Genomic DNA, 16,799 nt, shown 5'->3' with positions numbered 1-16,799 from the left:
GGCATCACACCGTTGCTGCAGATTTGTCGGCTGCACATCCATGATGCGAATCTCCCGTTCCACCACATCCCAAAGATGCTCTATTGGATTGAGATCTGGTGACGGTGGAGGCCATTGCAGTACAGTGACCTCATTGCCATGTTCAAGAAACCAGTCTGAGATGATTCCAGCTTTATGACATGGCGCATTATCCTGCTGAAAGTAGCCATCAGATGTTGGGTACATTGTGGTCATAAAGGGATGGACATGGTCAGCAACAATACTCAGGTAGGCTGTGGTGTTGCAACGATGCTCAATTGGTGCCATGGGGCCAAAGAGTGCCAAGAAAATATTCCCCACACCATGACACCACCACCACCAGCCTGAACCGTTGATACAAGGCAGGATGGATCCATGCTTTCATGTTGTTGACGCCAAATTCTGACCCTACCATCCGAATGTCGCAGCAGAAATCGAGACTCATCAGAACAAGCAACGTTTTTCAAAACTTCTATTGTCCAATTTCGATGAGCTTGTGCAAATTGTAGCCTCAGTTTCCTGTTCTTAGCTGAAAGGAGTGGCACCCGATGTGGTCTTCTGCTGCTGTAGCCCATCTGCCTCAAAGTACGACGTACTGTGCGTTCAGAGATGCTCTTCTGCCTACCTTGGTTGTAACGGGTGGCGATTTGAGTCACTGTTGCCTTTCTATCAGCTCGAACCAGTCTGCCCATTCTCCTCTGGCATCAGCAAGGCATTTCCGCCCACAGAACTGCCGCTCACTGGATGTTTTTTCTTTTTCGGACCATTCTCTGTAAACCCTAGAGATGGCTGTACGTGAAAATCCCAGTAGATCAGCAGTTTCTGAAATACTCAGACCAGCCCTTCTGGCACCAACAGCCATGCCACGTTCACAGGCACTCAAATCACCTTTCTTCCCCATACTGATGCTCGGTTTGAACTGCAGGAGATTGTCTTGACCATGTCTACATGCCTAAATGCACTGAGCTGCCGCCATGTGATTGGCTGATTAGAAATTAAGTGTTAATGAGAGGTTGGACAGGTTTACCTAATAAAGTGGCCGGTGAGTGTATAAGTGGCCGGTGAGTGGCCGGTGAGTGCACAGTTGTTGCCTGTGATTCAGGGAACATCAAAGACCAGGTTTTGAGCTGAAATTTTAACCCCACACTTTCCAAAATACATTTATTAATCACCATTGTCTGTTGCTGCCGCTGTGGCAGTTGGAAGCTGTGCCATGATTGGTTGCTGTTCTCCCGCAGGTCATTAAAGGGGTTGTCCGAGTTTTTGAAAAAAAGATAAAAGTGGCCGGGACAGGGCTGCTTAAAAAAAATAAAGATGTAGTTACCTTCCGGTGCCCTCCGGTATCCAGCGCTGCTGTCACTCCGGTCCGGGCGCCATGTAAACAAACATGGCCGCCGGAGCAGCGCTGGATTCAGCTTCCGTCCGGCCGTGGCCGGGCACGCCTATCCGTCCCTATACACAGCATTGTGTATGGGGGCCGGAAGGTTGTCGGGTCCGGCCGGAACTGAGTCCAGCGCTGCTCCGGCGGCCATGTTTGTTTACATGGCGCCCGGACCGGAGTGACAGCAGCGCTGGATACGGGAGGGCACCGGGAGGTAAGTACATCTTTATTTTTTTAAGCAGCCCTGTCCCGGCCACTTTTAGCTTTCTTTCAAAAACTCGGACAACCCCTTTAATATGAGCTCTGAGCTGTGATTGGTTACTATAGGCAATAAGTAGAAGACAGCTAATGTGTGAGGTACAATGGATAGGGATACAGGGATAGCAGGAGATTTATCAGAAATGTATGAGCTAAAACTGTCCCAGTTGGCCATGGAAACCAATCAGAGATTAGCTGTAATTTTATAAACAGCTGTTTAAAAAATTAAACTTGAGCAGTTCTACTCTCAGACACTTCTGTTAAATCTCCCTATAGACAAAGTGACAGAGACAGTCCCTGGAATGAAAGTGTCGGTGACAGAGAGTCACTGGAATGAGACTGCTGGCGAAAGACAATCACTAAAATGAGACTGCTGGTGACAGACAGTCACTGAAAAAGACTGCTGACAACAGATAGTCACTGGAATGAGAGTGCCAGAGACAGACAGTCACTGGAATGAGAGTGCGGGCGACAGACAGGCACTCAAAGATACTGCCAACAATAGACAGTCACCGAAAGAGACTGCCAACGACAAACAGTCACTGGAAGGAGAGTGCCAGAGACAGACAGTCACTTGAATAAAAGTGCAGGCGACAGACAGTCACTGAAATGAGACTGCCGGTGACAGACAGTCACTGAAATGAGACTGCCAGCAACAGACAGTCACTGAAAGATACTGCCGGCGACAGACAGTCACTGGAATGAGAGTGCTAGCCACAGACAGTCACTGGAATGAGAGTGCCGACGACAGACAGTCACTGGAATAAGAGTGTCGGCAACAGACAGTCACTGAAAGAGAGTCTGAGACAGTCTATAGTTACTTTTTTGTTAACCCATTCTATTTTGTTGTAAAAAAAGAGCAGTTATTTACTATCCCGGACAATGCCGGGAACTACAGCTAGTAACTAAAAATACATGATAAATAGATATCAGTAACCTGTAGTGAGGTATAGGAGGTATCATCCTCAGACCAAGGCAATGTATTAGGAATAACAAGGGGGACAAGGGACACATACACAGGTCTACATACACACATACCCCTGATGAAGCAAGGAGATATGTATCAGGTGGTGTCGAAACCCTTGGTCTGTATATACATGTGTATGTGTCCCTTGTCCTCTGTTATTTCTCTGGGTAATTTGCAATACTTGTTTTTAAGGAAAAAAAGGACTATACCTCTATAAAGGTTACTGTGATCTATGTATATTTAGTTATTTAACCATTGATGGACTTTTTATTTGTATGTTGTCTTTTTAAATGAATTTGTTTAAATCTATCTCTCTATGTATATGTCTGTCTATCTATCTACGTAATAAAACTGCTGCACAGCACATGGGACAGATGAAGACTTTCATTGGCACATCACACTTTATCACTGCTCTCTCTGTCCTGTCTGCCATTTCCTGCTGCCATAAGGTGAAGGAGGGAGACTGGGGAGTTTTTTAAATCACAGTTACTTTTAACCCCTTAACGACTTGGCCTTTTTTAGTTTTTTCACTTCCATTTTTCACTCACCAACTTCAAAAATCTATAACTTTTTTATTTTTCCACATAAAGAGCTGTGTTATGGCTTATTTTCTGCGTAACAAATTGCACTTCATAGTGACGGTATTTAATATTCTATGGCGTGTACTGGGAAGCGGGAAAAAAATTCCAAATGCAGTGAAAATGGTGAAAAACCACATTTGTGACGTTTTCTTGTGGGCTTGGATTTTACAGCTTTCACTCTGCGTCCCAAATGACATGTCTACTTTATTCTTTGGGTCGGTACGATCACGTGGATACCAAATTTGTATAGGTTTTATAATGTTTTCATACATTTAAAAAAATTAAAACCTCCTGTACAAAATATTTTTTTTTTATTTTGCCATCTTCTGGGGCCAATAACTTTTTCATACTTTGGTGTACGGAGCTGTGGATAGTGTCATTTTTTGCGAATTTTGATGCCGTTTTCATTACTATAATTTTTGGGACTGTGCGACCTTTTGATCACTTTTTATTAATTTTTTTATATTTTTCAAAATGGCAAAAAAATGCCATTTTCAACTTTGGATGCTATTTTCCGTTACGGGGTTAAACATAGTGAAAAACCGTTATCATATTTTGATAGATCGGGCATTTTCGGACGCGGCGATACCTAATGTGTTTATGATTTTTACTGTTTATTTATTTTTATATCAGTTCTAGGGAAAGGGGGGTGATTTGAATTTTTAGGTTTTTTTATTTTTATTTTTTTTTTTTAAACTTTTATTTATTTTTACTTTTACTATTTTTCAGACTCCCTAGGGTACTCTAACCCTAGGTAGTCTGATCGATCCTATCATATACTGCCATACTACAGTATGGCAGTATATGTGGATTTTACTCCCCATGCATTACAATGTGCAATTAGCACATTGTAATGCATGGGTTAAAAAGAAGTAGCCTCGGGTGTTCGGAACACCCAAGGTTACCATGGCGACGGATCGCCGCTCCCCGTGACGTCATCGGGGAGCAGCGATCCACGACAAGATGGGGCGCCCATGCGGCGCCATCTCTTTGAAGCCGCACCGATCGCGGGTGTTACCGGTAAGCCTTTGCTGCAATATGCAGCAAAGACTTACCGGCTATGGAGAGGGCTCGGCCCGCCAGCCCTCTCCATGCACCGGGACCCGGCGCGCGCCGTACTAGTACGGCGCGCGTCGGGAAGGGGTTAAAGGCCTGTAAATCTTTCAGACAAACAAAGTGAATATGACAAAAACAAATTAACTTGTGTACAAACAACCAAGTAGAACATCGAAATTTGTCAACAGTTCAGAATACATTCATTTTGACAACCCTTCAATAATACACAAACGCCACATGTTTTCAGTTCTACTTCATGCCCATTTCATATGCTGCCCCCACCATTATCTCATATGCTGCCCCCCACCATCAATTATTTCCTATGCTGCCCCTCATAATTAATTATTTCCTATGGTCCCCCCCCCCCACCATTAATTATTTCCTATACTGCCCCTCATAATTAATTATTTCCTATGCTGCCCCTCATAATTAATTATTTCCTAAGCTGCCCCTCATAATTAACTATTGGCCCCGGCCACCACAATCTTTTTACTGCCTTTTTTAATAAAAAATAAAAACCCTGTACTCACCTAAGTCTCCCGTGTGATGACGTCATCGCAAGGCCGCGCATCCTAGTTCATGGAGTGATGTGCACCGGGTTGTCTTCTGGCCACATCGCTCCAGTAATGGTGCTAGAGCAGCCGTTTCCAGCCGCATTGAGCACTATACAATGACGGGCAGGAGCTTCCTGTCCAGATGAACGGAGGCTCCTGCCCGACTGTCGAAGGCCGCGGTGGCCGGGCGCTGGCCGTAGTTTGGAGAACCCTGCTTTAATACATGAAAAACACATAATACATTATAAACACATGCAGATTATGCAGCAAATTCTTTGCAGATGTGTTGTAGACAAACTCTGATTTGTGAGCACACACCAAAAGCAGTGTGAACATGTTTAATATGCAACAAATACAAAATATTTGAAAGTATTTTGTTATTCTTGGTTGTGTACAAGAGGAAACAGGTAAAACAGGAATATGAACCTAGTAAGAGATTCCTGTAAGAATGATAGTGAGATCAGAGCAGTTACCGTCATGAGCATTGTTGTGTATATCAACATCTATATTTAGAGATAAAGCACTCACCAACATGTCCTGATCATGTAGAAGCCTACACAACGCACTTCATTCGAGAATAATGCCATATTATAACTTCAAGAAAAGAATCTAAATAATTGCAGTAATTGCAAAATAATTGACTTTTATTGCAGTTTATTTTCAATAATTCTTCTTGCATCATGGAAATATTTTGTTTTTGCAACCGATACAGACACTTTTCCCTGCTACATTTGCATCAAGCTTAGACAATCGTGCATGAGCCCAGCAGCTTAGGGTGATGCCACATGTCACGTTACCAAACGCATGGTAAACATACAAAAACGCATGCGTTTTCAAACAGACTTAAAATGCATGCTTTAAAATGGTCCAAAAACGTGACGTGTGGCATCACCCTTATGCTACTTTCCACCTAATAATAATTCTTTATTTATATAGCGCACACAGATTACACAGCGCTGCACAAAGCATGTCAAATTGGTCCCTGTCCCCATGGGGCTCACAATCTAAACAACCTAACAGTATGTTTTGAAGTGTGGGAGGAAACCGGAGTACCCGGAGGAAACCCACGCAAACACGGAGAGAACATACAAACTCTTTGCAGATGTTGACCTGGGTGGGATTCGAACCCAGGACCCCAGTGCTGCAAGGCAGAAGTGCTACTCACTCAGCCACCGTGCCGCCCTACTAAAACCATTAAAGATTAGGCCCTTATTAGTTATTGCTTTTTTTTTACTTCCCCCGCAGCCATTACTTTTATATTTTTCCATTTAACTGCAATCTACTGGAAAAGCTTGAAAAAAAATTCCAAATGCGGTGGAATTGACAAAAAAGCTGCACCTTTCCCTAACAGGTTGTGTTTTTACAGTTTTCACGTTGTAGTCCAAATTACCAATCTCTACTCTTTAGGCCAGTAGAATCACGTAGATCTCAAATTTATGTAGTCTGGTTATATCTGAATACCTTTTAACAGGGCTGTTTTTACACAAAGTCTAAAACTAAAAGTAAGGGCCCCAAAATAAAACTATTTTATGAACAGTCACATTGAGTAAGAGACTCCTTTAGCCCTGCACAAAAATAACACTTTGTAGTTACACACAGTAGTATGGAAAGGCATCTGTAATATGGGACTGAAGGAGAATTTTATAGAAAATAGACAGATAATAGGTAGATTGAGGATAGAAGATAAATATGAAAAATGATAAAGATTTATAGATAATGATGGATAGATTTATAGATGTATAAATACAAAGTAGATTATATATAGATAGCTAGATAGATGATAGAATCGAGACATATATGGGAGATAGAAGAGAGAAAGATGATTGAAGATAGATAGATAGGAGATAGATAGATAGATAGATAGATAGATAGATAGATAGATAGATGATAGATACATAGATAGAAAGATAGATAGATAGATAGATAGATAGATAGATAGATAGATACAGTAGAAGAGAGACAGAAGATTAATTAATAGATGGATAGATAATAGATAGGAGAAAGATAGATAAATAGATAGATAGATAAATAATTAGACAAATTAAAGGAGATAGAAAACTAGACAGATAGATGATAGATATATAGACAGGAGATAGATGATAAGCATCTTCGTCCAGGGATTCAACCAAGGGGTATTAAAAGAGCAATACATCCTAAGTCTACATGCAGGGGGCACCTTTAGGACAGGGGGCCCTGGGTAAATGAACAGTCCCCCCCCTCCCTTTATATTGGCCCTGCCTTTTAAAAAAAAAAATGTAAACTTCGCAAAAAATATAGCGGAGAAAATAAGTATTTAATACACTACAGATTTTGCATGTTTTTTTATGCCCTGCAGGATTTTAATCCATGACAGTGTAGTGTGTTACAAAAATTTTGGTCCCAGCTAAATTCATGTTATCAATCAGGTCCTCCAATGTAATTCTGGATGGATTTCTGACCTTTCTCAGAATCATGCTTTCCCCATGAGGTGAGCTCATCCAAGGGAACTTGCCTATTGTCCTGTAGCGAATCTCAGACTGGTACATGACTACAATTTGGTCCCTGGTGTTCTTAGACAGCTCTTTGGTCTTGGCAATGGTGGAGAGGTTGCAGTATACAGGTAAAAAGGTGCAATTAATGGAGTGGAGTTGAGTAGGAGGAGCTTATTAAAGTAAACTAACACTTTTGAGAGAAACAGAATTCTTGCTCGTTGGTGGGTGATAAAATACTTATTTCATGTATTATTTAAAAATCATACAATGTGATCTTCTGGACTGTCTGGATGTGAACTCTCCATTCTTTGTAAGTGGGAAAACTTGCAAAATCACTATTTTATATATGATGAATATGGTGGTCTTGTCATTGTATTATGTATCACCTTTATGAGTTCCATCTGCCTATTGTTTTGTCAAGCTTCGAAGTTGTTGATCCTCTGGACCACTGCGGACGATGACACAAGCCACTACCTGGGACCGGAGTCTAAGTGGTACCCGGTTTTCACCAGAGCCCGCCGCAAAGCAGTTTGGTCTTGCTGTGACGTGGTACCACCAGGTCGTTCCACAGGCGTGACTTATCCGCAATGGCAGCCAAGGTCGAGGTACAGAACGGCAGGCAATATCGTAGTCGGGGACAGGCAGGAGGTCAGGACGGGCAGCACAGGATCGGAGTCAGAGACGTAGCAAGGTCAAGGCAGACGGCAAAGAAGCGAAGTCGAAAGCAGAACCAGGGTCACAACGGGAATTCACATAAACAGTACACGGCATAAACAAAGCTTTCTACAAGGCACATGGCACAAAGATCCGGCAGGGATCACAGGAAGAGGTAGGAATAAATAGATTACCTGAAATGGCCAGCACCAATTAGTGGTGCGCTGGCCCTTTAAATCTGCAGAAGTTGGTGCGCGCGCGCCCTAGGAGCCGGGGGCGCACGCACGACCGAGGACAAAGGAGCAGCGGCAGCCTGAACTGAAGAGGCCAGGGCAGGAGCCGGGACCCGTAAGTTGCGCATGCAGCACGCAGGCGAGGGCCGAGAGGCACGGGCGACCCCGCGATCCGCGATATGGATCGCGGGACCACCTGTTACATGTTTTAGCTTCAATTCTTCTCTAAGTAGTATTTTCTATTACATGTTGTTTATATTGTATAATAAAATGTGACCTCTTTTATGATATATGGGTCCTTGCTTCATCTTCTGTTAATATTTGGTTGAAATGTTTTCAAAGGGCTTTGATTATAGTGTTTGAGGTCTCTTGGCATTCTCTTCATGAACTTCAAGAGGTAGTCGCCAGAAAAGATTTTTACATCACAGGTGTGCCCTGTCAGATTTAATGAGTGGGATTTCTTGCCTTATGATTGGGGTTGGGACCGCCAGTTGTGTTGTGCAGACATCAGGTGGATACACAGTCCTATTGAATAGACTGTTAGAATTTGTTTTATGGCAAGAAAAAAGCAGCTAAGGAAAGAAAAACGAGTGCTCATAATTACTTTAAAAAATGAAGGTCAGTTAGTCTGAAAAATTGGGAAACCTTTGAAAGTGTCCCCAAGTACAGTTGTAAAAACCAGTCCCTTCTGCTGCAGGGGATAAGTTCATCCGAGTAACCAGCCTCAGAAATCGCAAGTTAACAGCAGCTTAGATTAAAGACCAGGTCAGTGCCACACAGAGTTCTAGCAGCAGACACATCTCTACAACAATTGGTAAGAGGAGACTGTGCAGCAGCCTTCATGATAAAATAGCTGCTAGGAAACCACTTCTACGAAACTTATTTGGGCTAAAGAACACAAGGAATGGACATTAGACCAGTGGAAATCTGTGCTTTGGTCGGATGAATCCAAATTTGAGATCTTTGTTTCCAACCACAGTGTCTTTATGTGACGCAGAAAAGGTGAACGAATGGACTCTACATGCCTGGTTCCCACTGTGAAGCATGGAGGAGGAGTTGTGATGCTGTGGGGATGCTTTGCTGGTGACACTGTTGGGGATTTATTCAAAATTGAAGCTATGCTCAACCAGCATGGTTACCACAGCATCATGTTATTCTATCCGGTTTGCGTTTAGTTGGACCATCATTTATTTTTCAACAGGTAAATGACCCCAAACACACCTCCAGGCTGTGTAAGGGCTATTTTACCAAGAAAGAGAGTGATGGGGTGCTATGCCAGATGACCTGGCCTCCAAAGTCACCAGACCTGAATCCAATCACAATGGTTTAGGGTGAGCTGGAATGCAGAGTGAAAGAATAAGGGCCAACAAGTGATAAGGATCTCTGGGAACTCCTTCAAGACTGTTAGAACTCCATTTCAGATGACTACCTCTTGGAGCATATCAAGAGAATGCGAAAAGTATGTAAATCAGTAATCATAGCAAAAGGTGGCTACGTTGAAAAACCTAGAATTTAAGACATATTTTCAGTTGTGTCACACTTTTTTGTTAAGTATATAATTCCACATGTGTTAATTCATAGTTTTGATGCCTTCACAATGAATTGTGAATCTACAATTTTTATAGTCATGAAAATACAGAAAACTCTTTGAAAGAGAAGTTATATCCAAACTTTTGGTCTGTGCTGTATACTGTAGGTCATTCCTATTTTAGTCCCAGCAAACCCCTTTAATGAATATAAAAGATATGTCTCTTACACACTGGTGCTTTGCCTTCTCCTTTGCAGTTTTTTTCTACATGCTGAAGGCCAGGACTACATATGTGGTAATAACATTTGGCTCATACAGTTCCTCTGTGTGTTTCTTAACCTATAGAGGCATTAATAAAGTAATCCCTTTCTCTGTTGCTCTCATTGCCTCTTGTGGCTGCAGAGGTGACATTATGTCAGAGCATTAATGTGGGGATGTTATAAGAATTACCCCTTGTGTTAAGCGCTCAGCAGAACTGTTACCAATAAGAAAAAACTTATTTTCTTATTTCTACAAATAACATTAATTACCAACCCCATCCTTGGGTCGCCACATCACATACATAAGGTAGATTTAGGTCATCGACACTATGGAAATAAAACTAAACATGCTGAGAGCTGTCACACACTGTTACTACAGTTATGATCCGACACAGGCAGAAGTGGACTCTAATACCTCACAGACAACAAGTTGTCTTCTTTGTGTCCATAAATGTCATGACTTCTGGCTGTAGAACTTTCCGCCTCATATCTTCAGCTCCTGGCAGCACACCCCCACACTGTGCATCTAAAAATACCACAGTCACTTACAGTAGAGTGGCATTTGGATCGAAGAGGCCATTGTTTGTTTCAGCTACAGCAATAGTACTTAAGTGTCCGGAACCGACTGGCCATGCTTGTATTTTAACTATTACTGGTTGGGGCTTCATGTGGAGACAGAGGTCTTTCAATTGTGCTGTAATGAAGACCATTGATTGCATGACTCCACAGTGGGCCAGTCCTAGTGTGGGCGAGATATTGAGGCAAATTTACTTACCTGGTCCTGTCGAGATCCCCGATCCGGACGGTCCGACAAAGATGAAGTCCGGCGTGATTCATGTAGCTCGTGGGCCTGATTTCCTGCATCTGTCGCTTCCCCTCTGAGGTCCGACAGAGTTCACCTTCTTCTTCCCGGTGCTTGTAAGTGCGTGTTTTGCAACACAATTTGAATTTTAAATCCTGCACGTAATCCGAATCCATCGGTTGTCTGACAGCCACACTTCCGTTTTGTGTCGGATGAAAGTCAGAACGATTGCAACAAAATCCGATCGCGTACGCCCAAAACCCCTGTTAAATGGAAATCGTCGGGAAACCTGACGAAAATGCGGTCCACAGACCCTTAGTAAATGAGCCCCATTGAGATTAAAATACCTTAATGAAGCACACGGGCCCTCTAAATAACAACATGAGTTTGTGGATGACAATGAAGGAAAATCCCAGTCTATTAAATGCCTTTTTCTGGTCTTCACACAAGGAAAGAGCTTATATAGATGACCACATGGCATAAACGCTCAAATTTTACAGAAGATAAATACCATGATAAACATTCTCATATGTCAATAATGACAGGGTCTAGCGTGAAGCAAATGTAGTACCAATATGCAAAATGTGGCCAAATGCTATGACCAGTGAGATTAACCTCAGTTTATGGTACAGCCCCATTATGTCACAGTTACCAGTAAGGTATCACAGAGGTCAGTATTGGGTCCCCACCACTAACCACCACTATAGAAGCACCAATTACCACAGTAAAGCAAAGAATACCAGACCAGCCATTAAATAACACAGACTACAGACCTGTCATAGATGGTTTAGGCAGTAGAATTTTGATATTTGCAGATGATACTAAGCTCGGTAGAGTCATTAACACAGAGGAAGTGGTTTAATATTAGGGATTTGTGGAACCTGAAGGTTTGAGTGGAGAAATACCGGGTAAAACTGCAGTAGAAAAAACTTGGGGGTATTGGTGGACTTTACACTTCAGTGGCCAGTGTCTGGCAGCGGCTGCCAAGGCGAATAACAAGTGAAGTAATTTGCAACCTAGGGCCATTCCTTGGATCAAAACACAGGCTAAAAGCTGGGACCTCCCTTTCCATAGCCCGACAAATGTGCATGCCTTGCCAATCTCCATTTGGCCAGCTGTGGGAAGGGGAGCGAGGAACAGCTAATCCTGTGGATATGTCATAAATACATGACTGGGGAATACCCTATTAAGTGTGGTGCTATCTGTTTTTCAGTGTGCAAAGCAAGCGAAAGGAAACATTTTTCTCTAACAGGGGCCTTTTGGATTGTAGCACTTCATTCATGGACCATACAAAATTATCTTAACAATCAGCATACTAGATTTAATAAAACTTTTACTTACCTTGGCCTCAGGTGACTATTGCAATTGCCTAATAGCAATGAGGGGCAAGGCAGGGGGCATATATATATATATAGTAACTCATGTACTGGTGTGTATATATACATGTATTATCCTGAACCATTCTTATTTTCTTTCTTTGCAGAACTTCCCACCATCCCAAGTTCTTGGGACTGTTCAGAGTATGGTTATGATGTAAATGACATTGATTTGCCCTTTTTGGCTTATCTTACCTCTCCTGATTATTCCTCTGGTGACTCAGATGTCTGTAACCTGGCTGACAGCACTGGCGTCAGTGAAACACTCCCTCACTTTACAGGTGAGTACACTGATAAGAGCTTTATTGCTTGATCATGGATTTTACCTAAGGTTGTCAATGCACTTATAATAGCTGTTGGCCATAGCTTTGTTAGGCTCAAACTATTCTGCCTCAGAAAACTGTGTATGTATTTTATAGGCCATATAGTGCCGCTGTTCCACTAACTTATTCACAGCGACCGCGTCGGGCTTATTGACAGTGCCGGCGGAATATATATAACAGTTAGCGGAAGTGCAGCGGCGGCGCAGCCGCATCGCGGAGAGCCGGCAGCGATTACACAATACATGCTGCCGGCTTCTCCTATTGGTCCTAGGTGACAGGGGGCGTGCTGCAGTCGACTGCAGCTCCCCAGTTATGAGGATCCGACCTCTTGTTTGTAAGAGGTCGGATCTGTTTAAACAGCGTTTCTGACCATAGATTTAAAAAAAAGAAAGAAAGGGGCTAGGGGGAGGGTTATGGGGGGGCAATTTTGGGGTGACAGGTCCTCTTTAAGTTTTATAAAGTTCTTTTTATAATCATAGTCTTGAAGCAATTGCAGACTCCGCTTCCCTCCTATATCTATGTATGTGAATGGAATTAACAGTAAAATGCTGCCTTCTCTCAGCTATGTACATGTCTGATCAGGCACAATGTTTGCCAGTCCGCTGTTCAGTGACCTCATAATTTGCTTTATGACTTATTTACTTGAGGTGGTTCTCTTATACAGGTGTGTTATGTGTGTATTTCTCCTCTTAAGTTTATATAGAGGAAGCTTGTAGAGCAAGAATATCTGGCTGAAAGGTGAATACCACCCTCCCATCCAAAAAAACATCTCTGTTATAGAGTAATGGAGGATAAGTGATGCCTCTAATGTTGGGTCAAAGACTAATATTGAGTTACACAGTTATACAATTTACAACCTGTTTGTAAGGGAACCAAGAAATGTTTAAAGATGTTTTTGAAAATATATTTCATATATTAGGCTCAGAGGTAGTGGCCACTACCTGGGACCGGAGTCTAAGTGGCACCCGGTTTTCACCAAAGCCCCCCGCAAAGCGGGTTGGACTTGCTGCGGTACCACCAGGTCGTTCCACAGGTGTGAGTGGCAGCCAAGGTCGAGGTACAGAAACGGTAGGCAATCTCATAGTCGCGGGACAGACAGGATTTCAGGACGAGCAGCACAGGTTCAAAGTCGGAAACGTAGACACAGGTAGGGGCAGGCCCCAAAGAAGTGAAGTCAGAAACGGTAATGGCTTCACAACGGGAAATTACAGAACGGCATGCTGGCCCTTTAAATCTAGAGAAGCCGGCGTGTGCACGCCCTAGGGATCGGGACGTGCACGCATGGCAAAGGAAGTGGGACTAGGAGCCAGAAGAGGTGAGAAGCATAGGTCTTGCCGGGAGGAAGCTGCTGAAGATCCACAGGAGCAGCAACAACCAGTTGCTCGGGAGGGATAATATGCCAAGGAGCCAGTTCTTCCCCAATGAATCAAAAGATTAAAACGTGAGAAGAAGAGAAGAGAAGCGGGCTTGCAGAGGATTAAGGCGCTGAGCCATCTGGAGATAAAGGAGATTCTTATGATCTGCACACACATAAACCAGGTGATGAGCTCCTTTCAGAAGATAACGCCATTCCTCTAGAGCTAGCTTCATCTCCTATGGAGTAATTTCTCTCTGCAGAGAAGAAAGTCTTCAAGAAGAACCCGCATGTAAGAGTTTGGCCTTTGGGCCCTTTCTGGATGAGCGCCGCACCAGCTCCTACTGAGGAGGCATCTACTTCCAGGTGGAAAGGCCTCTCTATATCAGGCCATGTGAGAACTGGGGCTGAAGCAAAGGCAGACTTTAATTTACAAAAGGCTTCTTCAGCCGCTGGAGGCTAGAGACGAGGATTAGCGCCATTCTTAGTGAGCGCCACAATAGGAGACACTAGAGAGGAAAAATGTTAAATAAATTGCTGGTAATAGTTCGCAAAGCCCAGGAATCTCTGTATAGCACATAAACATACTGGGCGTGGCCATTGAAGGACCACAGACAATTTGGAGAAAGTCTTCAAGAAGAACCCGCATGTAAGAGTTTGGCCTTTGGGCACTTTCTGGGTGAGCGCCGCACCAGCTCCTACTGAGGAAGCATCTACTTCCAGGTGGAAAGGCTTCTCTATATCAGGCCGTGTGAGAACTGGGGCTGAAGCAACGGCAGACTTTAATTTACAAAAGGCTTCTTCAGCCGCTGGAAGCTAGAGACGAGGATTAGCGCCACATTTAGTGAGTGCCACAATAGGAGACACTAGAGAGGAAAAATGTTAAATAAATTGCTGGTAATAGTTCGCAAAGCCCAGGAATCTCTGTATAGCACATAAACCTACTGGATGTGGCCATTGAAGGACCACAGACAATTTGGCTGGATCCATCTGTAGACCCCTATCAGAAATTATGACACTTCAAGTTTGGCGTAGAGGCGATTGGCTCTCAGACGGCTGAGGACTTGATGTACGTGGGACCGATGGGATTCAATGTCGCAGAGAACACTAGAATATCGTCAAGATAAACCACGACACAGGTATATAGTAAATCCCTGAAGATGTCATTGACAAACTCCTCAAAGATGGGAGTGCATTGCAGAGTCCAAACGACATGACCAAATACCCAAAGTGCCAATCGGCAGGCAATCTCGTAGTCGGGGAGGCAGGAGTTCAGGACGGGCAGTACAGGTTCAAAGTTGGAGACGTAGCAACAGGTCAGGGCAGGAGGCAAAGGAGCGAAGTCAGAAACAGTACTGGGGTCACAACGGGAAATCACAGAAATAGCGCAAGGCATCAAACTCTTCGAGGCACGAAGATCTGGCAGGTTGCACAGGAAGAGGCAGGCTTCTATAGTTTTCCTAAAAATGACCAGTGCCAATTAACAGCGCACTGGCCCTTTAAATCTAGAGAAGCTGGTGCACGCGCGCCCTAGGGGCCGAGAACGTGTGCGCACAGCGGAGGGAGTCGTTGCAGGAGCTGGATAGGTGAGACACAATGCGCTTGCGGGGAGGGGGGGACACGGCTGACACCATAAATATCTGTTCAATGGGGGCCTGACACCGAGCCCCCACAAATCAACTTTTTGCAACCTTTTTATCTCCCTCTTAATTCAATAGGTTTTGCAACCTTTTTATCTCCCTCTTAATTCAATAGAGTGTTGCCCTCCACCACCCAAACTCATACATGGGCCTGAGAATATACCATCAAAAAAATGGAAAACTCTTTTAATTTACCCTACAGCAAAACATCAGCCAGACATCCTTGCTGACCCATTTCTCCTCTTCTTTCGAGTTTTTCCAATGGGAACATGGTCCTGTATCATTTGAAAAGAGACCAGAATTGTCTCAGAAACTAATTGCAGAATCATATTTGCAATATCTCTCGTGGTTCAGAAATTATCAACATACTGTATATCAACATATATTATCAACATATATCAGACTCTGTGGGAGTCTATTTCTGAGACAATTCTGACCTTCTTTGCTGTGCTACATGACCATTTTCCAATTGGCAAAACTTGCCAATATAGTGGTTCCTGACATAGCCTGAATGATAGGCTGCTCAATGCTTGATGGGGATATGTAATTTACCCTTTTGTTTCAGAGAAATGGCTGATGAGGTTTAATGTAGATAAATGTAAAGTTATGCACTTGGGCCATGGAAACAAAAAGTACAATTATGTTCTAATGAAATAAAAAAATACATATTGTATGCTGAGAACTGCAGCTCAACTATATTTGACTTAGTAAAATGATATACAGTATACTGAAAACTTACTTGCATGAGTGCCATATGCTAAGATGGCATATCAATGTGATAGCATTGTAACCCCTTTTCAGTCACTTGTTGTGACTTTAAAAAAAAGTTCAATAGTTTAGTTTACTTTATAATAATGTAAAATAAATTTAAAAAATATAGAGTACTTTGGCATGACCATGTCCAAAACTGCTCTTGTGTACAAGAATATAACTACTATAATACTGCTCCTATGGATAAGACTATAACTACTATAATATTGCCCCCTATGTACAAGACTATAACCACTATAATACTGCCCCTATGTACAAGACTATAACTACTATAATAATGCCCCCTATGTTCAAGAATATAACTACTATAATACTGCCTCCTATGTACAAGAATAAAACTACTATAATACTGCCCCCTATGTACAAGACTATAACTACTATACTACCGCCCCCTAGGTACAAGACTATAACTACTATAATACTGCCCTTTATGTACAAGACTATAACTACTATAATACTGCCCCTTATGTACAAGACTTTAACTACTATAATAGTGCCCCTTATGTACAAGACTATAACTACTATAATACTGCCCCCTATGTACAAGAATATAACTACTATAATACTGCTCC

At 42.8% G+C, this 16,799-nt stretch overlaps 1 protein-coding gene across 2 annotated transcripts in view; it reads left to right on the top strand.

The window, feature by feature from the left end:
• The window catches only part of LOC140064003 (ETS-related transcription factor Elf-4-like), a 52,444-nt gene that overhangs the window by 23,345 nt on the left and 12,300 nt on the right, over nt 1–16,799 (top strand). For both annotated transcript variants that reach the window (XM_072110373.1, XM_072110372.1), the window contains one exon: nt 12,247–12,420. In XM_072110373.1, coding sequence (XP_071966474.1) covers nt 12,247–12,420 — 174 coding nt within the window. The remainder of the gene's footprint in view (nt 1–12,246; nt 12,421–16,799) is intronic.

The sequence above is a fragment of the Engystomops pustulosus genome, chromosome 6 (genome assembly GCF_040894005.1).
Source record: "Engystomops pustulosus chromosome 6, aEngPut4.maternal, whole genome shotgun sequence".
In the NCBI taxonomy this organism is placed as follows: domain Eukaryota; kingdom Metazoa; phylum Chordata; class Amphibia; order Anura; family Leptodactylidae; genus Engystomops; species Engystomops pustulosus.
This window is presented reverse-complemented; position numbering and strand designations above follow the sequence as displayed.